The following is an 18,397-nucleotide window of genomic DNA, read 5'->3' as shown; positions in this document are numbered from 1 at the left end:
GTGAGAGAAGGGGAGGTTGCATCTGGGTATGAGAATGAGCAGAACAGTACTACAGACGCCTTCCCCTAGGGGCGGTTTGTGGAACTGCTGGAACCATTAATCATAAACTGGACGGCCTCATCGTGTGCTTCTGGGGTGCGCGAAAAGCCCTTGAGACTTAAGTCCATGGCAATAGGCCACCCCCAAAGAAGAAGATGAATCAATATGTAGAATCAAACTTTGAACCTTGATTACCTGGACGAGATGAAGATATGTTATTCATTTGTATCTATTAGGTCTATTAGGCTGGATGTTATTGCAAACATTAGTTTAGCAATTCCCAAGTTAGTTTTACTAACAAATACTAACCAGTCAAATATGTACTCTTCTAGATATATAACCTTCAATACCCAGAACTCTTTCAATTATAGGTGCCGAAATACAAAAATATTCTTATACCTTTTCAAAAATTGTTATGTTTTATAAATTTGTGCCATCCGAACCCACCTGTACGTGTTGCAGCACTAGAGTCCGATCTGCTAGCTCAGCCCGCTGTAGGTCCGCCATGTTACTATACAGCTCATCCCAGTGGTCACACGGCCGCCAGGGCGGGCCCCGCTCCGATACAAAGCCAGTGAAGAACATGCAATCCAGAACTCGTGTTGTGAAGTCGCAGTCCGTCAGTCCCCTCTCTCCCAGGAATGCAGCCTGACCACACAAAACCATATGTTACTGAGTTACCTTAATTATAAATGGGCCATCATTACATTTACCCCCATCAGTATTAATAAATGCTCATAACTATATAAAGTATTTAATATAACATATTGTATAGAATATTTTAAACTAAAATTAGCAACCAAGTTATATAACTGCCAATAATTTTGTAGGAGAGTGAAATAGTTTTATAGAGTAAACAGTTTTAAAATTGTTCAATGTTTGTATTAGTTGTCTGTTTAATTTGAATGTTATTGTAAACTAAACTGAAGTTTCTTATTCAGTTTAAAAATGTTAATTCACACTAGAAATCTACAATTATTCTCTGGAAGTTATCCATTGAGCTATGTTCTGTTGAGTACACTAGGCAGAAGTCAGGTTTAGCACTGAATTACAACCATATCCTAAGTGTGTTCACTCTCAATAATAAAATGACTGAAATATTGATTGTAACTTACGACCCAACGTTGTATCATTACATTATTACACTGTTTAATCCAGCATAGGCTACCTTGTGAAAAGTAATGACAGGTTTTGGATGTATCCGGATAATAGTGAGACAGCTGCGATATCCTTGCATTAGCTGAGCGAAAGCTCGCATGAACACCGCTCGGATCTCCTTGTCCTGCATGGCAGGTGGAGCAGGGCGAGGTGGTGGGGTGGGGGGGAAGGCGTGGTCCGCCCCACCCAACTCGGGCTGCAGAACCAGACCTAGTGCTTCCGTCACCGAGCTCAGTAACGGTTCCGGGAGCAGAGGGAGAGACACTCCGTCGGGCACGAGGAGGGAACCACCGTCCAGGTCTGCCACTATCACATCCATCTGGCGACAATGAACAGATCATGTACACAAAACATACAGTTCAATTTCAAACCACAAGAATATATATTTATTTGTTATTGCTCGTCACTTTGATTGCTTGTTATTTCATTATTTTTGTACATTGCAAGCGAATAACTTTCCAAAAGAATATGTTTGAAAGTGTGTTGAAGTTGTACTGTTTGAAAGCTATATATTATTGTTTATACTACTTGTTGTCACTTGGATTATTTATACTTATATTATTTATTTATTTGGTTTGGGAATGTCAGATTCTATTGTTTACCACTGCAACATTTATTACTTATTATTGTTATTACTGCATTATTTATTTTTCATCTATTTATTTATTGTTTGTAGCCACTTGGAATGTTAATGTATTAGTTATTATATTTCAGATGACTGCTTGTTACTACCTAGAATATATGTTTATTTATTATTGCTTGTAAATTTGTAATGCTTGTCATTACATTGTTTATGCTCTTCTGGTATACAATTCATTAGATTTAAACTGCTTGATGCTGATTTGTAAATTTGGTTTAAGTGAAGACAATGTTATAAGAATATAAATTGGACAATGAACACTAACAATAATTGTAAGTATGATTCAACTGGACTCCCGCACGCGCCGCTTGAGGTGTACTGGGAGGTAAATTTTATATATATATATATATTTATGTATTTTTAGAAAATAAAGAAAATTGAACTTGAACTTGTACTAAGAGTAATAAGATAAAAATCCAATAGATCTAGTACAAATACTAGAATACAATAAATAAAACTGGTAAAACCATTAACACAGATAAATAATAAGAAGCATCAATGGTCTATTTATGAACCTTTGATCTCTGACCTATCAGTATACGATAATGCCAAACTCATATTTGAGTGATCTGAGGCTACGGCGATTAGTGAAGTCACATTATGGTTGGATTTTGTGTTTGCACACAGCTGTTTGTTTTCATTTGTGCTTACTCGCTGAGAATAACCTCAAAATTACAACTTGATTTAGTACAGACTAGAGTGTTGTAGTTCAACAGAGTAAATTTTACAATGGTATAGAAAAAAAGATATACAAATAGTGAAATAGAATGATTACTGGCATGAATATGATGACTGAACTTATGATGACAGATAACATAATGATGATTTGTTCTTTTCAGATAGAGGTGGTGAATAAAGCTCATCTATAGACCATGATACTGATAATGAGGAAAACATATGTGACAATTTCAATGAATCTATAGTAGAAAATACAGATTTGGGTTTTCCTTACGAAGACGAACAGAATGAAGATGATGTTGATGTGCCTAATCCTATTATAGGCCTAGCAGAAAATGCTGACAGGGAAGTAGACCTGATTGAAAATGGAAATAATGGGGGTGATTTGGCACAGGATTGTAATATAGAAATGGTCGTCCGTGTTACCCCATGAGCAGTTTGAAGCTGTTACAGGATTATAAAAAATACAAATAATAATATTCAAATTTTGATTTTATAGGACAAATACACATTCAACATATGATCTGGTCGAAGGATTTGACAGTATCTTCGATGATTCCATCCTTGATAAAATATGGATCAATAAAAGAGCAACAACCAATCAGGGAAAACTCCTACCGTTGAATGGTGGAACATACTACAACAGGGCTGCCACACTAACACCGTCATTCCCTCCACCATGGCTTAACTGCCTGGCCTATGTTATCATGTTTCTAAACAGCTGTTCCCACAACACATCAGTTTTTGTTTATGATAGACACAAATGATTCTGCTCCAGTAGGCCTATTACTCAACTGCTATTATACATGACAGTGAAAGAGCATCATCTTATAACGAATTACCATTTCCGAGACATCAGTCTTGAGCGAGGAGTGCACCCCCATGACGAAGGGGGTGGGGGTGGAGAGCACCTCCACGAGTGCGGCTGGCAGCAGAGGGATGTACACGTGGCTGTACTTGAAGGGGTACATGAGCGCAGTGAGCGCACGACACGCCTCCGTCAGTCGACTGTAGCTGCGAGACTGGAACAGGATCTTCTGCTCTGTCATCACCGCGCAGAACAATACTAGTGCATTCCGGATACCTACAGAAAAACATTTGTTAATTGATATGATCTACTTGTACTCTGACTGCTGCTCTGTCATCACCGCGCAGAACAATACTAGTGCATTTCGGATACCTACAGACAAACATTCGTTAATTGATATGATCTACTTGTACTCTGACTGCTGCTCTGTCATCACCGCGCAGAACAATACTAGTGCATTCCGGATACCTACAGAAAAACATTTGTTAATTGATATGATCTACTTGTACTCTGACTGCTGCTCTGTCATCACCGCGCAGAACAATACTAGTGCATTTCGGATACCTACAGACAAACATTCGTTAATTGATATGATCTACTTGTACTCTGACTGCTGCTCTGTCATCACCGCGCAGAACAATACTAGTGCATTTCGGATACCTACAGACAAACATTCGTTAATTGATATGATCTACTTGTACTCTGACTGCTGCTCTGTCATCACCGCGCGCAGAACAATACTAGTGCATTTCGGATACCTACAGACAAACATTCGTTAATTGATATGATCTACTTGTACTCTGACTGCTGCTCTGTCATCACCGCGCAGAACAATACTAGTGCATTTCGGATACCTACAGACAAACATTCGTTAATTGATATGATCTACTTGTACTCTGACTGCTGCTCTGTCATCACCGCGCAGAACAATACTAGTGCATTTCGGATACCTACAGACCAACATTCGTTAATTGATATGATGTACTTGTACTCTGACTGCTGCTCTGTCATCACCGCGCAGAACAATACTAGTGCATTTCGGATACCTACAGACAAACATTCGTTAATTGATATGATCTACTTGTACTCTGACTGCTGCTCTGTCATCACCGCGCAGAACAATACTAGTGCATTTCGGATACCTACAGACAAACATTCGTTAATTGATATGATGTACTTGTACTCTGACTGCTGCTCTGTCATCACCGCGCAGAACAATACTAGTGCATTTCGGATACCTACAGACCAACATTCGTTAATTTATATGATGTACTTGTACTTTGATTGTGGTTTGTTGAAAAATTTGATAATGAGATTCTGATTTATGTTTAAATATGTAAGTATAATTTGTTTTTCAAGTCAAATCAAGTAATTTGGAAAATTTCAATTTCATTTTGAGTATTAAATTTTAGAACCGGGAACGAGCGGGCATGGTGTTCAAGACAAAGACCAAAGAATAGAATATTTGTTTTCTTAAAATGTGCCAGAAACTTTGAATAAAAACACCTTAGTAAATTATTAAAAGTATGATAATTAAGGTATGGTTATCCAATATGTATACAGCCAAAGGTTAAACATTTTTTTCTAAACAAGCAAAAACATAAATAACAAAAGGAGATATTTATTACTCAACTTTTGTGCCAATTTAAATTTTTAGTTGAATTGACACCAAACCACATGTTAGATGTCTAGATAACGATGTAGGTTATAATATAATACAACACCTGTCATCCAATGTTTTAAACATGACGTCAAAACAACACAAACCACAAAACCACATGGAGTCTTAACACAAACAGGACGCAGGAACTCAACACTCAACATCTACTCAGTGTTGTCCTCTGTAGGTTCAAACCATCATGGTGAATTACCTAACAAAGGCAAAAACTTGAAAATCGTTTTAAAGATTTTGATTTGACAGCACCATTGATATTGGACTGATTTTTCTTGTCTTATCATTCCACGGAAGCATATTGGTGTAGATTCGGTTTTGCCAAGATACTTTTTACAAAGATTTGTCCTTTCACACATTTAATATTAAAAACAGGGATGTAATCCAGGGAATTGGGTGAATTCTCCTCCAAAACTTTGCAATTTACAGGATTGAAGAATAAAGGGTTTGCATAGCCAGTGTCTGGTAGTTTATACTTTATCACAATCTGGATACTTCTACATCTAATACAAAAGGTAATGATGCAAATATATCATGGATCTATAAACTGAAATTCCAAGTAAGAGAAAAAAAAAGTATTTCAATATTTTCAAGTCCAACATGCTGATTGAGATCTTGGTAACAAACAAGTATGTGAGTAAAATCCAACAACAATACAATAACGTGACTCAATAATCAAAGAACAATGTCACGGTGTTGGCAGATAGATACACACATTAGCCATGCTGACTAATAAACACCAAGCGCTACGACGTGTGAAGAAACCTAGTTTATTATTCAAGCTAAAAGCCCACACAAACTGTATGACTTTTTACTTGTAGGAAAATTTATCGTTCTAACCCAACTACAATTTCTATAAAATTAATTGTTCTCAAAATACTTAACCTTCACTAATATCTTAAAAGTTTTCCTTGTGAATAATAGATTACAAACAGAATTTGAGTGCTCGTGATGTTGTAAATTATTGATAAAGTTTGTTTTCACAAGCACATGTGCATGCTGATTGAAACACAATGAATTTTAAAGGCACACCAAAAGGATATCCAATGTAATAATTAGACATATTGGAAATAAAGTAATCTTCCTTACATTTTTAGTAACGAAAATATAAAGCTTTAGTGATAGGTTTAATCCTTTTTTTGCATAATGGAAGACTTTCTCTGCTCTCGACCACAGACTAACCGAGCTGATGGAAGAGCAGACTGACGGCAGTGTGGGTGACTGGCAGGGTGGGGGCGAGAGGAGGCTGGAGAGCCTGGCGGTCCCCCGCCCCGATACTGAAGCGCACCTGTGGCCCGCCAGGTGGAGGTACCTGTATACACCCCAGGATGTTGCTCACCACGTTCTCCAGTGGTACCGGCACACTCTCCACATAAACCGTGTAGATTATACCCAGGCAGTTCTGTAACCAAACACGTTATGTTGAACATAAATGATCAATATTTACACAATCAAACAAACAATCAAGTAATAATTACTGCAGGGGCAAGGTACTTGGTCTGTTTGCCAAGATAGCTGATGACAATGATACAGACTTGTCTAAAAAGGAATTAAATATATTGTTATTACTATTGTTAAAATTTATAGAAATGTCCATATATTTGTACTCTATTTCCGTTAATATTATTTATTTTATTACAATGTTTCCCTTCTCACTGTTGTTGTTCTTGTTGAGTTATTGTTATTGTTTTGCATAGATCTATTTATCATTAGTTTTGTTGTTAATGTAGTTTTATTGTTGATGCTATATCAATCTCTTTTGGTTGCGATAATTATCTTTACTAGCCACTATTGTAATTGTTATTTTAAGCCCATCCAGTGTCTTAGGCTTTGAATAGAGACAGCAAATAAAATAATTTAAATAAATAAAAACATTTAGATTGTATAATTTTTTACATTGTGTAGTGGACTCTGCTGACAAGTTGAACAACTTAGCAGAACCAATAATGAATCAATTATGTATAAATAAATAAATATACAATTAATTTGAACCATATAATGTTTTATATACACATTTAAGTTTCCTTGCTATTGAAAATAATTTTACCAACTTATTTTTAACGATACAATACTCTTAGCTATTGTGCTTAAGGTCACGAGGAATCGGAGAAATTACCCTGAAAGTTTCAATGTAATCCAGACGAGAGACGAGCACCAGACACTTGGGCGCGTACATGATGCTGTGATGTGTGATGGTGGGCAGGCTGATGTTGTGCGGGCTAGTCTGACCGTCCAGAGCATCCTCCTCCTGCTGCACAGATCATCATCATCAATGTCATCATTACGTCTTCTGATGTTAACACTTTAAGTGTGCATTCTGCCACTTGACGGAATTGAGTTAATCTACAAGAATAGACAATGAGATTCATTGCCAGAATATGCACGATACATTAGTTTGGACTGATTGGCTATGCCGTTGTTTTTTGTTCATCAGTCACTTGATGGTGGAAAATTGACAAAATTCAATTCAGTTAAATGTTGTGTTAACGGTTGTTCTGTGAACATCAGACATGTGTTTGAACAGCAGGCTCACCATATGTCTGCCTGTTTGGGATTTTATATTAAATACTGTTATGTGATTGAAAAATTCAAGTTGAGAGCAAAATACAGCCTATAATATTAATATTTAAAACCAGTATTGGCAACTCCAACTCAAGAATAGACACAGTACAATTTCTTTGTTAGAGTTTTAAGATAATTTTTTTTCATTTTATTATTGTACTGACCCGTTTTTTTCTTTTTTTTTTATGAATTCAACAAATCTATTACAAATATGTACAGAAATAATAGTATTTCCCATACGTGAAATGCTTGCCGGTTTATAGCTTTATCAAAAATTACGATTTTGACTTTGAGACTAGACTCTCCTAAATCGTTGACTTCCATGATTAGACAATTTTAAAAAATGCTTGCATTCATGAATTTGATCTCAAGTAATTTTTATCATGCTGAGATCTCATATCACTTTATTGAAAGAATTTCAATAACTTTGGTCCAATCAGGTTAGTGTTTTTATAAAAATTTTTTTATCTGATACTTATTCAGTAGATCAACTAAAAATATTCCATTACAGACTGAATATTAAACAAATAATTCACTTTATTGCAAAATTAAAATAACATTTTTAGACTGGATTTTAAAATAAATATTTTTATAAACTCCAAGATTATGCAATGCAATACAGGAGCAGTAATCCAAACCTTCAAGATGAAATATTTTACTGTATTTTAATATATTATCTTAAGATTAAAATGTTTTAGATCATTATGCTCCGGTGTTTAACGCTCCCTCTATCAAACAATTTGGTTGCTGTTAGTTCACTTGACAGTGACCTGTGACTGATAGTAGTTGCTATGACTTAATAACCATCAAATGGGAGGGGGGTTTTAACTCCAACAAATATGATACATCTGTGAGTGCCTAATGAAACGAACTGTTCCAAATAGGTATGAAAATTTCCTAAATAAACCTCATCCCTTCAATTTAGCAACTCATACAATAGTTATGTAACTAGGACCAGCTGTGAAGTTTTAGGGAGAGTAACAAATGGCCAATACACTTCCAGGTATCACACGAAAGGAATTTTACAATAAAAAATACATAACGGATAAGAGCGGTTGTTTCTAAATACTGCGGTTTCATGGAACAGATCTAGAGATTTCCTTTACACGTATAAAAATTGGTTATCTATCAACTACACATCTATATTTTATACTGACATAGTTGATAGAAGACTGTATATTGTAAATAGTATATACTTAGGTTGTGTTAGTTCTCAAAACAGTTTTTAATCTTTTCAGTGTATTTTCATTTAATTTGTAATTGCAAAATATTTGTATATTTACACTGTAGTGCTTTACTTCAATGCTTCAATCTTTATTCCAGTACAAATAAACATTTAGAATCAGATTCAACACTATGTGATAAAATTAATAGCTTTACATAAACAATTAAAAACAAACATAACAACATAAAAATAAAATCTTTTTAAAAAACTATTTATATTTTTTTTCAATTAATTTTTTTCCCTTTATACTAAGCTTTATCAACTTGTATGTACCTAATAGAACACAAATTTGGGATTATTATCTAATACTAATTGGACTTGTATGTAGTATTTCCTATATTTATTTTTATGCATTGTCGAGAGTCGCAAATGAATGGTCTTTAAACATTTTGTTTAAGAAAAATCGTAGATAGCCTAATTGATAAGTGTGCTTTTGTACATAACATTTTAATTTTTTATGATGGTTTGAAATTTATTGAACATTTTAATTCCAATAAGTGATACAAACTTAATGCCATATTTTTGCAGATTAAAAGCATATATTCTGGAAGCCCATATTATAACACCAAATTAAAGTAGAATGTAGGTGATATGACTTTGGTCTTATAATGTAGCTATTTTCTGAACGTCTATAAATCCCTGTACAATAGAAAGGTATTGTTGAGTTATTTTTTGTATCATCAAACAGTCTCCAAAGGTTTAGGAAAGACAGAAATTTGATTGGTGATGATTTTGTTAAAATCATACTTAGGTAAAAAAGATTGTATGATTCAAAAATTCTAGATTTCCCAATCACTAGTACTGTATGCATTGGCCTATCTAACGTATTGGATAATAAATTTTGCATTTTTCCCATATACAAATAAATATATAATTGCTCGCGGCGGAGCAAGTACTTTTTGTGATTCAATGTTTATATATATATATATAATTTTTCAATAAACATTGAATCACAAAAAGTACTTGCTCTGCCGGGACTCGAACCCGGATCTCTCACTTGCCGGGTGAATGTGCTACCATTACACCACAGAGCCCTCACTTTTTATGATTCAATTATTTTGTATTTGGCCTTTTCTTTCACATATAACGCATAAATAACCAAACTAACATATGATCGGAAGACCAAATACCTGTCAAACGACTTTTGTTTACATTATTCAAATGTGTATAAATGGCAATAGCCTTATTTAATTTTCAATATATATATATGAAACTTGATATTTACATTGCTCAACAACCGCAACTTTTTGTGGTGTATATTTTTTTGGATGAGTGCTAACATTTTTCCAGTTCTATATTCAACTTCTACATACTTTGGTAAACTATAGCAAGTGTATGTTTGCACAAAGCATGCATGTTTTATAACAGTGAAGTGGGAATTTTGAGCGAGGTGGGGAATATAGATTAAAATTGAGAAATGCTGATAATGTACTTGTTCCAAAACCTGAAAAAACTTATTTTACCAAAACTTATTCATTTTTGGCACCTAGACTATATAACTACGTGCCTTATACTATAAGGAACTCGATTAAAACAAAACAGAATTTCTTTTTAAATTGAGTTTGGCTTTTTAGTTTAGATAATATTGAAATTTTATTTTTTCGCATACTTCCTTACTATTGAAATTTACTTGTAACTTACTACATACATTATTTTATTTTTTCACATACTTCCTTACTTAATTTTTATGATCTTGAATTATGTTATTTGATTTAAAAGATTATTGTTATAATATATGCATATGTTAGTATTCCATTTTTATCCCAGAAATGTACAGTGCCCTTAAGTTTAAGTATAAAAATGCAGATGTAGGTATGCGTGTCGTCTTGGAGTATGTATGTGATTTGTATGTATATATGTATGTTATAGCCTATGTATTTTTCTTTTCCTTTATTAATGTAGCACACCTTTGACCGTTATATTTTGTTTTTTTGTAAAGTTTATATAAATATTTCTATTTAGAGTTTAAGTATAGGGAGTCCATCAAGAAAATACAACAATAAAACCGACCAAAAATATTCATTTTAAATTCAAGGATGGGACCTCATTACAAGCTCTGCTTTGGAGGCCCTGTATCTTTCTTAAAGAAAGTTAAAGTTTATGTTATTAAATGTTATTATTGTTTATATTTGTTACAACATAATATGGTATATTTTAAATATTGTTATGTGTTCTGTCTTAAGGTCAGACTGAGCACGAGAAAGACTTTGTTATATTCTATTCTTGTTTTTAACATATTTGTTTTTGTATTTTGTTTACATTTAGAAGAATATTTTCAAGAGGATTATGTTTAGTTTGACAGTCTAACAAACAAAAAATATCAGATGTATATATTACTTTCTTTAAGAAATAAATTTCTTTCTTTCTTTCAGTATTAAAAATCCTGGAAAATCAATCCAAATGGGCTTGTGACTATAACAGTTACAGACAGACAGATGGAAGTGAATATAGAATTATGAGATCATTCTATGACTAATGGAAAAGGAATATTTCATGAGTTGCACAAGTTTTATAATTAATAAACTAAACAATAAAAATTTTGAATTTTTTAAATGTATCATATAAATATGTAAAAGAACATAAAAATTGACAAATATAATAAGTTATATTATAAAAATACGAATATAATGACTTGATGGGACTATTAAAACAAGAAGTAATCTACGGTTGTTCACTAATTTGTTACAGTGCAATTAGTGTTACAGTTACGAGTGTGTGTTGTGATAGAAAACAGGAAGTGCATAACAACTAATTGTGGTCTGATGTAAATGAATGTGGTGCACTATCAGTGAATGACTGTCACTGGGTAGCTTTGTGTACAGTCACTGTATCTCTGTACCTTGGCCTGCTACTGGCCCTAATCTCGTCATACTCCAAATGGTACTGTCTTTGTGCGATTTTTTACTGACAGTGTGTAACTCTTAGTTACTCCCAAATATATCATAAAAGTATTGCGATGCTAAAAAAATACTACAATTTGACTTTTAACGAAAAATTAATTTTCAGAAATATAAAAAAATTCACTTTCAGTTCAATCAAAAGATAAGCAAATTTCAAGCTTGGCTTTTAACTTGAAAAGTCAAAATAAAAATTCATTATTAGTTTGAAAGTTAACTTAGAACAAAACTGTATGATGACTCTAATGGTTAGCACTTTAATAGTCTAGCGAATGTAATCAGCTATGTCACCTTATGATTGCTACTAACAGCTATCCTCTCTCCGTAATGATACAACACTGTATGATGACTCTAATGGTTAGCATTTAATAGCCTAGCAAACCTAATCAGCTGTGTACACTTGTGATTGCTACTGCCAACCATCCTCTCTACGTAATGATACAACACTGTATGATGACTCTAATGGTTAGCATTTAATAGGCTAGCAAACGTAATCAGCTGTGTACACTTGTGATTGCTACTGCCAACCATCCTCTCTACGTAATGATACAACACTGTATGATGACTCTAATGGTTAGCATTTAATAGGCTAGCAAACGTAATCAGCTGTGTACACTTGTGATTGCTACTGCCAACCATCCTCTCTACGTAATGATACAACACTGTATGATGACTCTAATGGTTAGCATTTAATAGGCTAGCAAACCTAATCAGCTGTGTACACTTGTGATTGCTACTGCCAACCATCCTCTCTACGTAATGATACAACACTGTATGATGACTCTAATGGTTAGCATTTAATAGGCTAGCAAACCTAATCAGCTGTGTACACTTGTGATTGCTACTGCCAACCATCCTCTCTACGTAATGATACAACACTGTATGATGACTCTAATGGTTAGCATTTAATAGGCTAGCAAACCTAATCAGCTGTGTACACTTGTGATTGCTACTGCCAACCATCCTCTCTACGTAATGATACAACACTGTTCACTTTTTAGGTAATCTTTCATAAAAAAATTTGTAGGATCTTAACAGGTACAGTTAAAGGAAAATTGTACAATAATTACAATATCTATGGCTAATTAAATATTTAGATTTGTAAATATGAAAATATATTGAGTATGCATTATTTTTAATAATAATCAGAATAATTTGAAAAGTTAATTACACTGTCCTTTTGGGTTTGTTTTGTTTGACTTTAATTTATTTTGATTTAAAGAAATTAAATGTCTTAGCAATGAAATGTTTATATTAATTAACATATTCTAAAAGGATTGGTGCACAAACATAATTAGACCACTTAAGACCTTATTTTAGATTCTCTGAAAGTTTATTATAGCACTAATCACTGTTACAGGTGGGATTGTGGGATGGCCAAGTGGTCTTAGATATCGGACTTTGGGTCTGTGTTAGAGATAGAGTAGGTTCAAATCCTATCTGTGACCATAGTAATTTTTATCAGTACCATCAACCTTGTACTGTATCAACTCTCCTTATTCTGTTTGATAAGGTCAGTGAAACCTGTGTGTGTGTGTGTGGTGTATTATAAATATATATGTATACTATAAATTATCATATTGATAAACTTGTGTTATAGATTTAAAATTTTTGATACAAAAAAATAATGAAATGTAACATAATACAACTTTTGGTTCCTTGCTTTAATGGATTGACATTTAAAAAACTGGTCAGTTTCGATACCAAAGTTAACACTTCATCAATATTCTACAATTTAAAACTGATGCTGATCGTTCCTACCTCATCTACAGGTTTACTTGGTGTAATTGAAATCGTTTCGTTGAAACAAAGACAGGCGCAGTAGTGGCGGTTTGCGTCGATGTCTGTGAGAACAGAGACAAAAAACCTTGGTTCTTGTCTCTCGGAGGAAAGGGCCCATCCTTGTGGCTGGCAGAACTGAAATCAAAAGAAAAGTACTTTTGTAACATATAAAAAAAAGTAAAAAACTAATAAATATAATAAATCTAAAATAATAAATGGATCATATAAATCTAATAGCAATATACTATTAGATAATAAAATATAAGCATAAAAAACAAAACAAAAAACCGGTTGCTTGTATTATGTAAAAGCAAAAACTGCCATATGATTTCAAAAAGCTGAGGAGGACATTTTTTAAACACTTCAATGTTGCTCTATATAGGCTTAATAAATGGATTAAAATGATAAATGCAAATGTAAGTTAATAGTTTCTATCAGTAAATAACTGAGATAGTCTGTAATAAATTAACATAAAGAATATTTCATACAGTGTGTCTCGAATGTTGATATAATATTTGTGAATTTTTCTACATTTTGGACTTTGGCCACAAGAGGATTTCTAGAGAAAATGAACAAGTTACATTACACAGTACGATAAAAACCCTCTGAAAAAGTAAACATGGAAAAAATCTTATCTCCAAAACTACACACATAGTGTAATATGTATTTTTAGATTTCAGTTTTTTGGCCAACATTTAAAAATGCTTCACTTTACCAAAATATTCAGCTTACAAAGAACAACCTTTGAGATAATATATAGCATTTTATATGCTTATTTGAAAAACTAGAGAATGAAACTCCAAAAAAATTTGCAAACGTTGATTAATGGAAAAATCAGTTTAGTTCACTATTCTACTATATATACGTTCTATCACAATCGTTTTGAAACATCTTACAAAACACTCTGTATGTGTATATATATATATATATATATATATATATATATATATATATATACTTACTTACTTACTCCAAGGCCATTTATATCAGAGGTGATATTTAGCCACACCAACAAAGCTCCTCCATCTTGTTTTATATATACATATATATAAAACAAATTGCAAACCAATATAATAATATTAAAATTAACAAAAATAGCCATATACAGTAAATAAGACTTACCCATTCTATCCCTTCAATAAATGGAGTATCTGGCCAGTCTTTATCTGGAAATCGTTGGATTATTATTCCACTGCTGGTTCCACTTCCTAGAACAAAATTCAATTTACAATATAACTAAAGTACAATCGCATTAGTTTTTATGAGAGAAACAAATATTGTATCCAATGTTTAAACCTTAGCTAGCAAGCTGATTCAATATGAGATAAATCAAACTGATCAAGTTCATAAATACTGATCAGATGTAGGAAGCTATTACAGTGCAGACTAATGAATCGATCAGGGATAACTAGATAAGGTACAACACAAGCCAACACTATTATTAACTATATATATATATATATATTTCTTGTGTGCGTGTGTATGTCACTGACCTCCTCCTAAACGACTGGACTGATTTTGACAAAATTTGTTGAAGGGGATTCGAGAATGATTTAGATTTACAACTCTGTCCACTTTAAATTGTTTATTTAATTAATATTTTATCTATAAATTGTTGTTGATTTTGGAATGTTTTACCTTCGATCCGGCAGACTGCGCTACAACACGTAATACAAAGTGAACTGACACTTAACAGCTGTTAACACTTTCAGCTAAAGTTCATCAAAGAGGCGGAAACATTTATTTACATTTAAAAAATTATTATTGTAAAGTGCTCGATCAGTAGTGTAATGCAGAAATTTAGATTGCACCAATGATCAATAAACTATTTAATGCAATGAAAATACTATTAAACGCTGTTATAAAAATCACCTTATCGTACAAAGCTGTGAATGTTTGCACATAAGGTAATCGAAGTTGGTTCGATCGAAGGTAAATGAAAAGAGCCGAAAGAAAACGCTTTATGATCAAAATTGGTTTTCATTGTTACATTTTCTTGATAGGAGCATAAGGCAAACTCCTCAGTAATACTGGAAATATCTTAGACAGAAAATTAATTTTAATAGAGCAAATTTAATTCTTTATAACCTTTTTATTATTAACCTTCATAAGTTAGTTTCTCGAGATTCGTCCATATAAATTAATTGTAGTGAATAACTTATCAACACCTAGAAAAAACTACAAAACATAGAGGCAGGAAATATGGTACATAACTTCATGATGCGCCCAAGAGGCTCACGAAGGAGTGACTATAAATTATCTCAGGAGTGTTTAGAATGTGATACAAAAAGAATATGTGAATACAGTGTACCATTTTTCTAAAGGAAATTGCGTGCGAAGCCGTGGCAACTGCTATTATATATGTAATCATACCATCAAAATAGACTGTCTAACTTTTACTATAAATTTAAAGTCCATTATTCAACCCATCTTAGTTGTCTTTGGATAGAAGTAGGCTTCTCAGATCTGTGTATACTGATGTCTAACAAAAGAAAATGTTTGCTGCTCCCAGCTTGTACAAGCCTACATTTAAAGGATTGTGCTAGCTTATTCATTGACAGATTTCATTTAAACAAGTAGTTTTAGAATTAAAATAAAAATGTTAAAATTTCTGGCATTTAGTAAATGTTTTATTGCTATACTGGTTTTTTGTTATTTAACTTTAAACATTGTCAGCAGGCACCATTTTGTTCATATTGAAGAAAATTAGAAAAGAAAATTACTCAAATATTTTCAAATTTTCTTTTTATCTATTCAAACCTATGTGCCAAATTTTGTTTCTTTAGCTTAACTAGCTATTCTAAAGATGGCGGCTAGCGGCTAAACGAGACATTTCTTGACCTATGTTTATATGACATTTATCGTTTGAAATTATGAGAACTATCACCCACAGAAGTTTGTGACACCCTTTTGTGAATACCCTGTATATATAGTTTCAATAAACATTGAATAACAAAAAGTACTTGCTCCGCCGGTATAGGTATTTTCTTGATCAGGAAACAAGGGAAAATCAACTATGGGAAAAACTAAGACCAGAGTAAAACGGCTGTAAATATACACTTTTTGACAAAATTTTTGATCGTGGCAACAAGGCAAACTCAAAAAACTATTTATACTAGCAAAATCATTAATAAGATTTGTCAGATTTAAATAATTTAGTACAAATCGAAACATGTCCATAATATAATGTACATTTTTGAATAAATTAATATCTTCTTCTTCTTTGTACAGTAGTCTAGTGAAAAGCATCTTGAGAGGCAAAGGGCGGTTAGAGGTGCCTTCTAGTATTTATTTAACTTAGCTCAAAAAAGCAATTAAAGTTTATTAAGATATACTTACTTCCCCAAAAAAGTGAGCATCTTTTTCTCAAATACCTATTTTACCTTGTATTTTATTTTTCTTATATTACTACTGTGGAATGTACAGAAAGAAATCAGTATCGTCTGAACACAATAACCAAAAAGCCAAAAGATTATTTGTTTTGATAAAATAATGTTAAATGCCAAAGACTTCTGTACGAGAATATTCCTTAATTTACCTTTAAGGTCATGTACACAATTATTTGGTATTCCATTTCCACTTTTTTGAAGAAAAATATTCATTGCTTTAAATATGTATAAATTTTTAGTGAAGTATTTTTAACCCCGTAAACAACGGCATGCTCACACCTAGAGTTCTTGACAAGCCTTCCAAATCGTTTTTGCATTGGAAAAACAGGCAGTGAATTTGTTTGATGTGTCCCGCCCCAGACTCCATTCTGCTGTGTACAAGAGAGAAATAGATTTCCTACATACTGCTTCCAGGACAAAGTGGTTTTAAAAATAAAATGTTTTTTATACACTATTTAAATTCCTTTTTAACACATCATTGAGCCTTTTCAAAGTTGAATCCTGTTCTATATTTATACCTAAATACTTGATATTTTTCAGTTTTCCACAATATAACACTTCATTCAGTATTTCCATGTAAACAATTATTGCATTTATATTTTATAGGATTTTGAAAAGCATTATCTTTGTGCAAACTAAAACTAATATATAGCAGAGTGTCATATCATCTGCTAAAGAGGAAAGAGCATCTTGAACATCTTATAGGCACAAATTATTTAAGTATATTATGAACAGGATTACCAAGTCCTGATCCTTACAGAGTTCCGAATTTTACAAATCCTATTTTATTCGTATTTTATCCTATTTAACTTTTTTTATTGTTTTCCTTATATGCTGAATATAGAATAGGGATTATTTCATTATCGTAGTGCTGTTGTACACAGAAAAGTATCAGAGTGATTAAACTAGAACTTAATTTGTTACATGCTATCAGTACACCAGTCCATATCTCAATATATTCTTCAGATATCCAGCGGTAAACAAACAAACACAAACACACACACACATACACACACAGATAGAGAGGGGGGAGGAAGAGAGTGCTTTCTCAGGGCCTAATACCTAACAAAAATTTCAAGTTATAGCTCAATTAGCCTAATTCTTGATTAATTGATATCATCCTGTGATGTAGACTTTAGTGTTTAACCAAATCCCGTGGAGGGATATGTATCATTATCAAACTCTTATCTTGTTTGTATACTAATAAACCGGTTCAAATTTCATTGGGTAAACTTTAATATTTATAAACTTTCTGACTATTTATGATAAAACCTCAAATGGCTCTTGTTTTTGCTATGTCTTAGCATTTGCAGCACAATTTTTATTCTATACATAATTATTCTGTCATGTTTGTGTATGAGTACTATAATGATGTAAATAGATACACGAAATAACAATAAATAAATTAACACAACTTAGTGGAGTATTGAAAGGACTTAACAACCAATCTGACAAAGTAACTTTATAATATGTGTTATTGTACCACATGTTAACCCATTGGCTTATAAATATTTTTACTATCAGCTCAACTGGAGTTATCCTATTAA

General features: G+C 32.7%; 1 protein-coding gene across 1 annotated transcript in view; it reads right to left on the bottom strand.

Moving 5' to 3' along the window:
* Positions 1–18,397, bottom strand: part of LOC124357942 (myotubularin-related protein 13) — an 89,198-nt gene that overhangs the window by 60,154 nt on the left and 10,647 nt on the right. The window contains 7 exon segments of the mRNA XM_046810077.1: positions 487–687; positions 1,208–1,516; positions 3,358–3,599; positions 6,178–6,397; positions 7,112–7,246; positions 13,441–13,596; positions 14,584–14,669. Coding sequence (XP_046666033.1) covers positions 487–687; positions 1,208–1,516; positions 3,358–3,599; positions 6,178–6,397; positions 7,112–7,246; positions 13,441–13,596; positions 14,584–14,669 — 1,349 coding nt within the window.

This window comes from Homalodisca vitripennis, chromosome 3, assembly GCF_021130785.1.
Source record: "Homalodisca vitripennis isolate AUS2020 chromosome 3, UT_GWSS_2.1, whole genome shotgun sequence".
Taxonomy (NCBI): Eukaryota; Metazoa; Arthropoda; class Insecta; order Hemiptera; family Cicadellidae; genus Homalodisca; species Homalodisca vitripennis.
The sequence above is the reverse complement of the archived record's forward strand: the minus strand, read 5'-3'. Positions and strand labels throughout refer to the sequence as shown.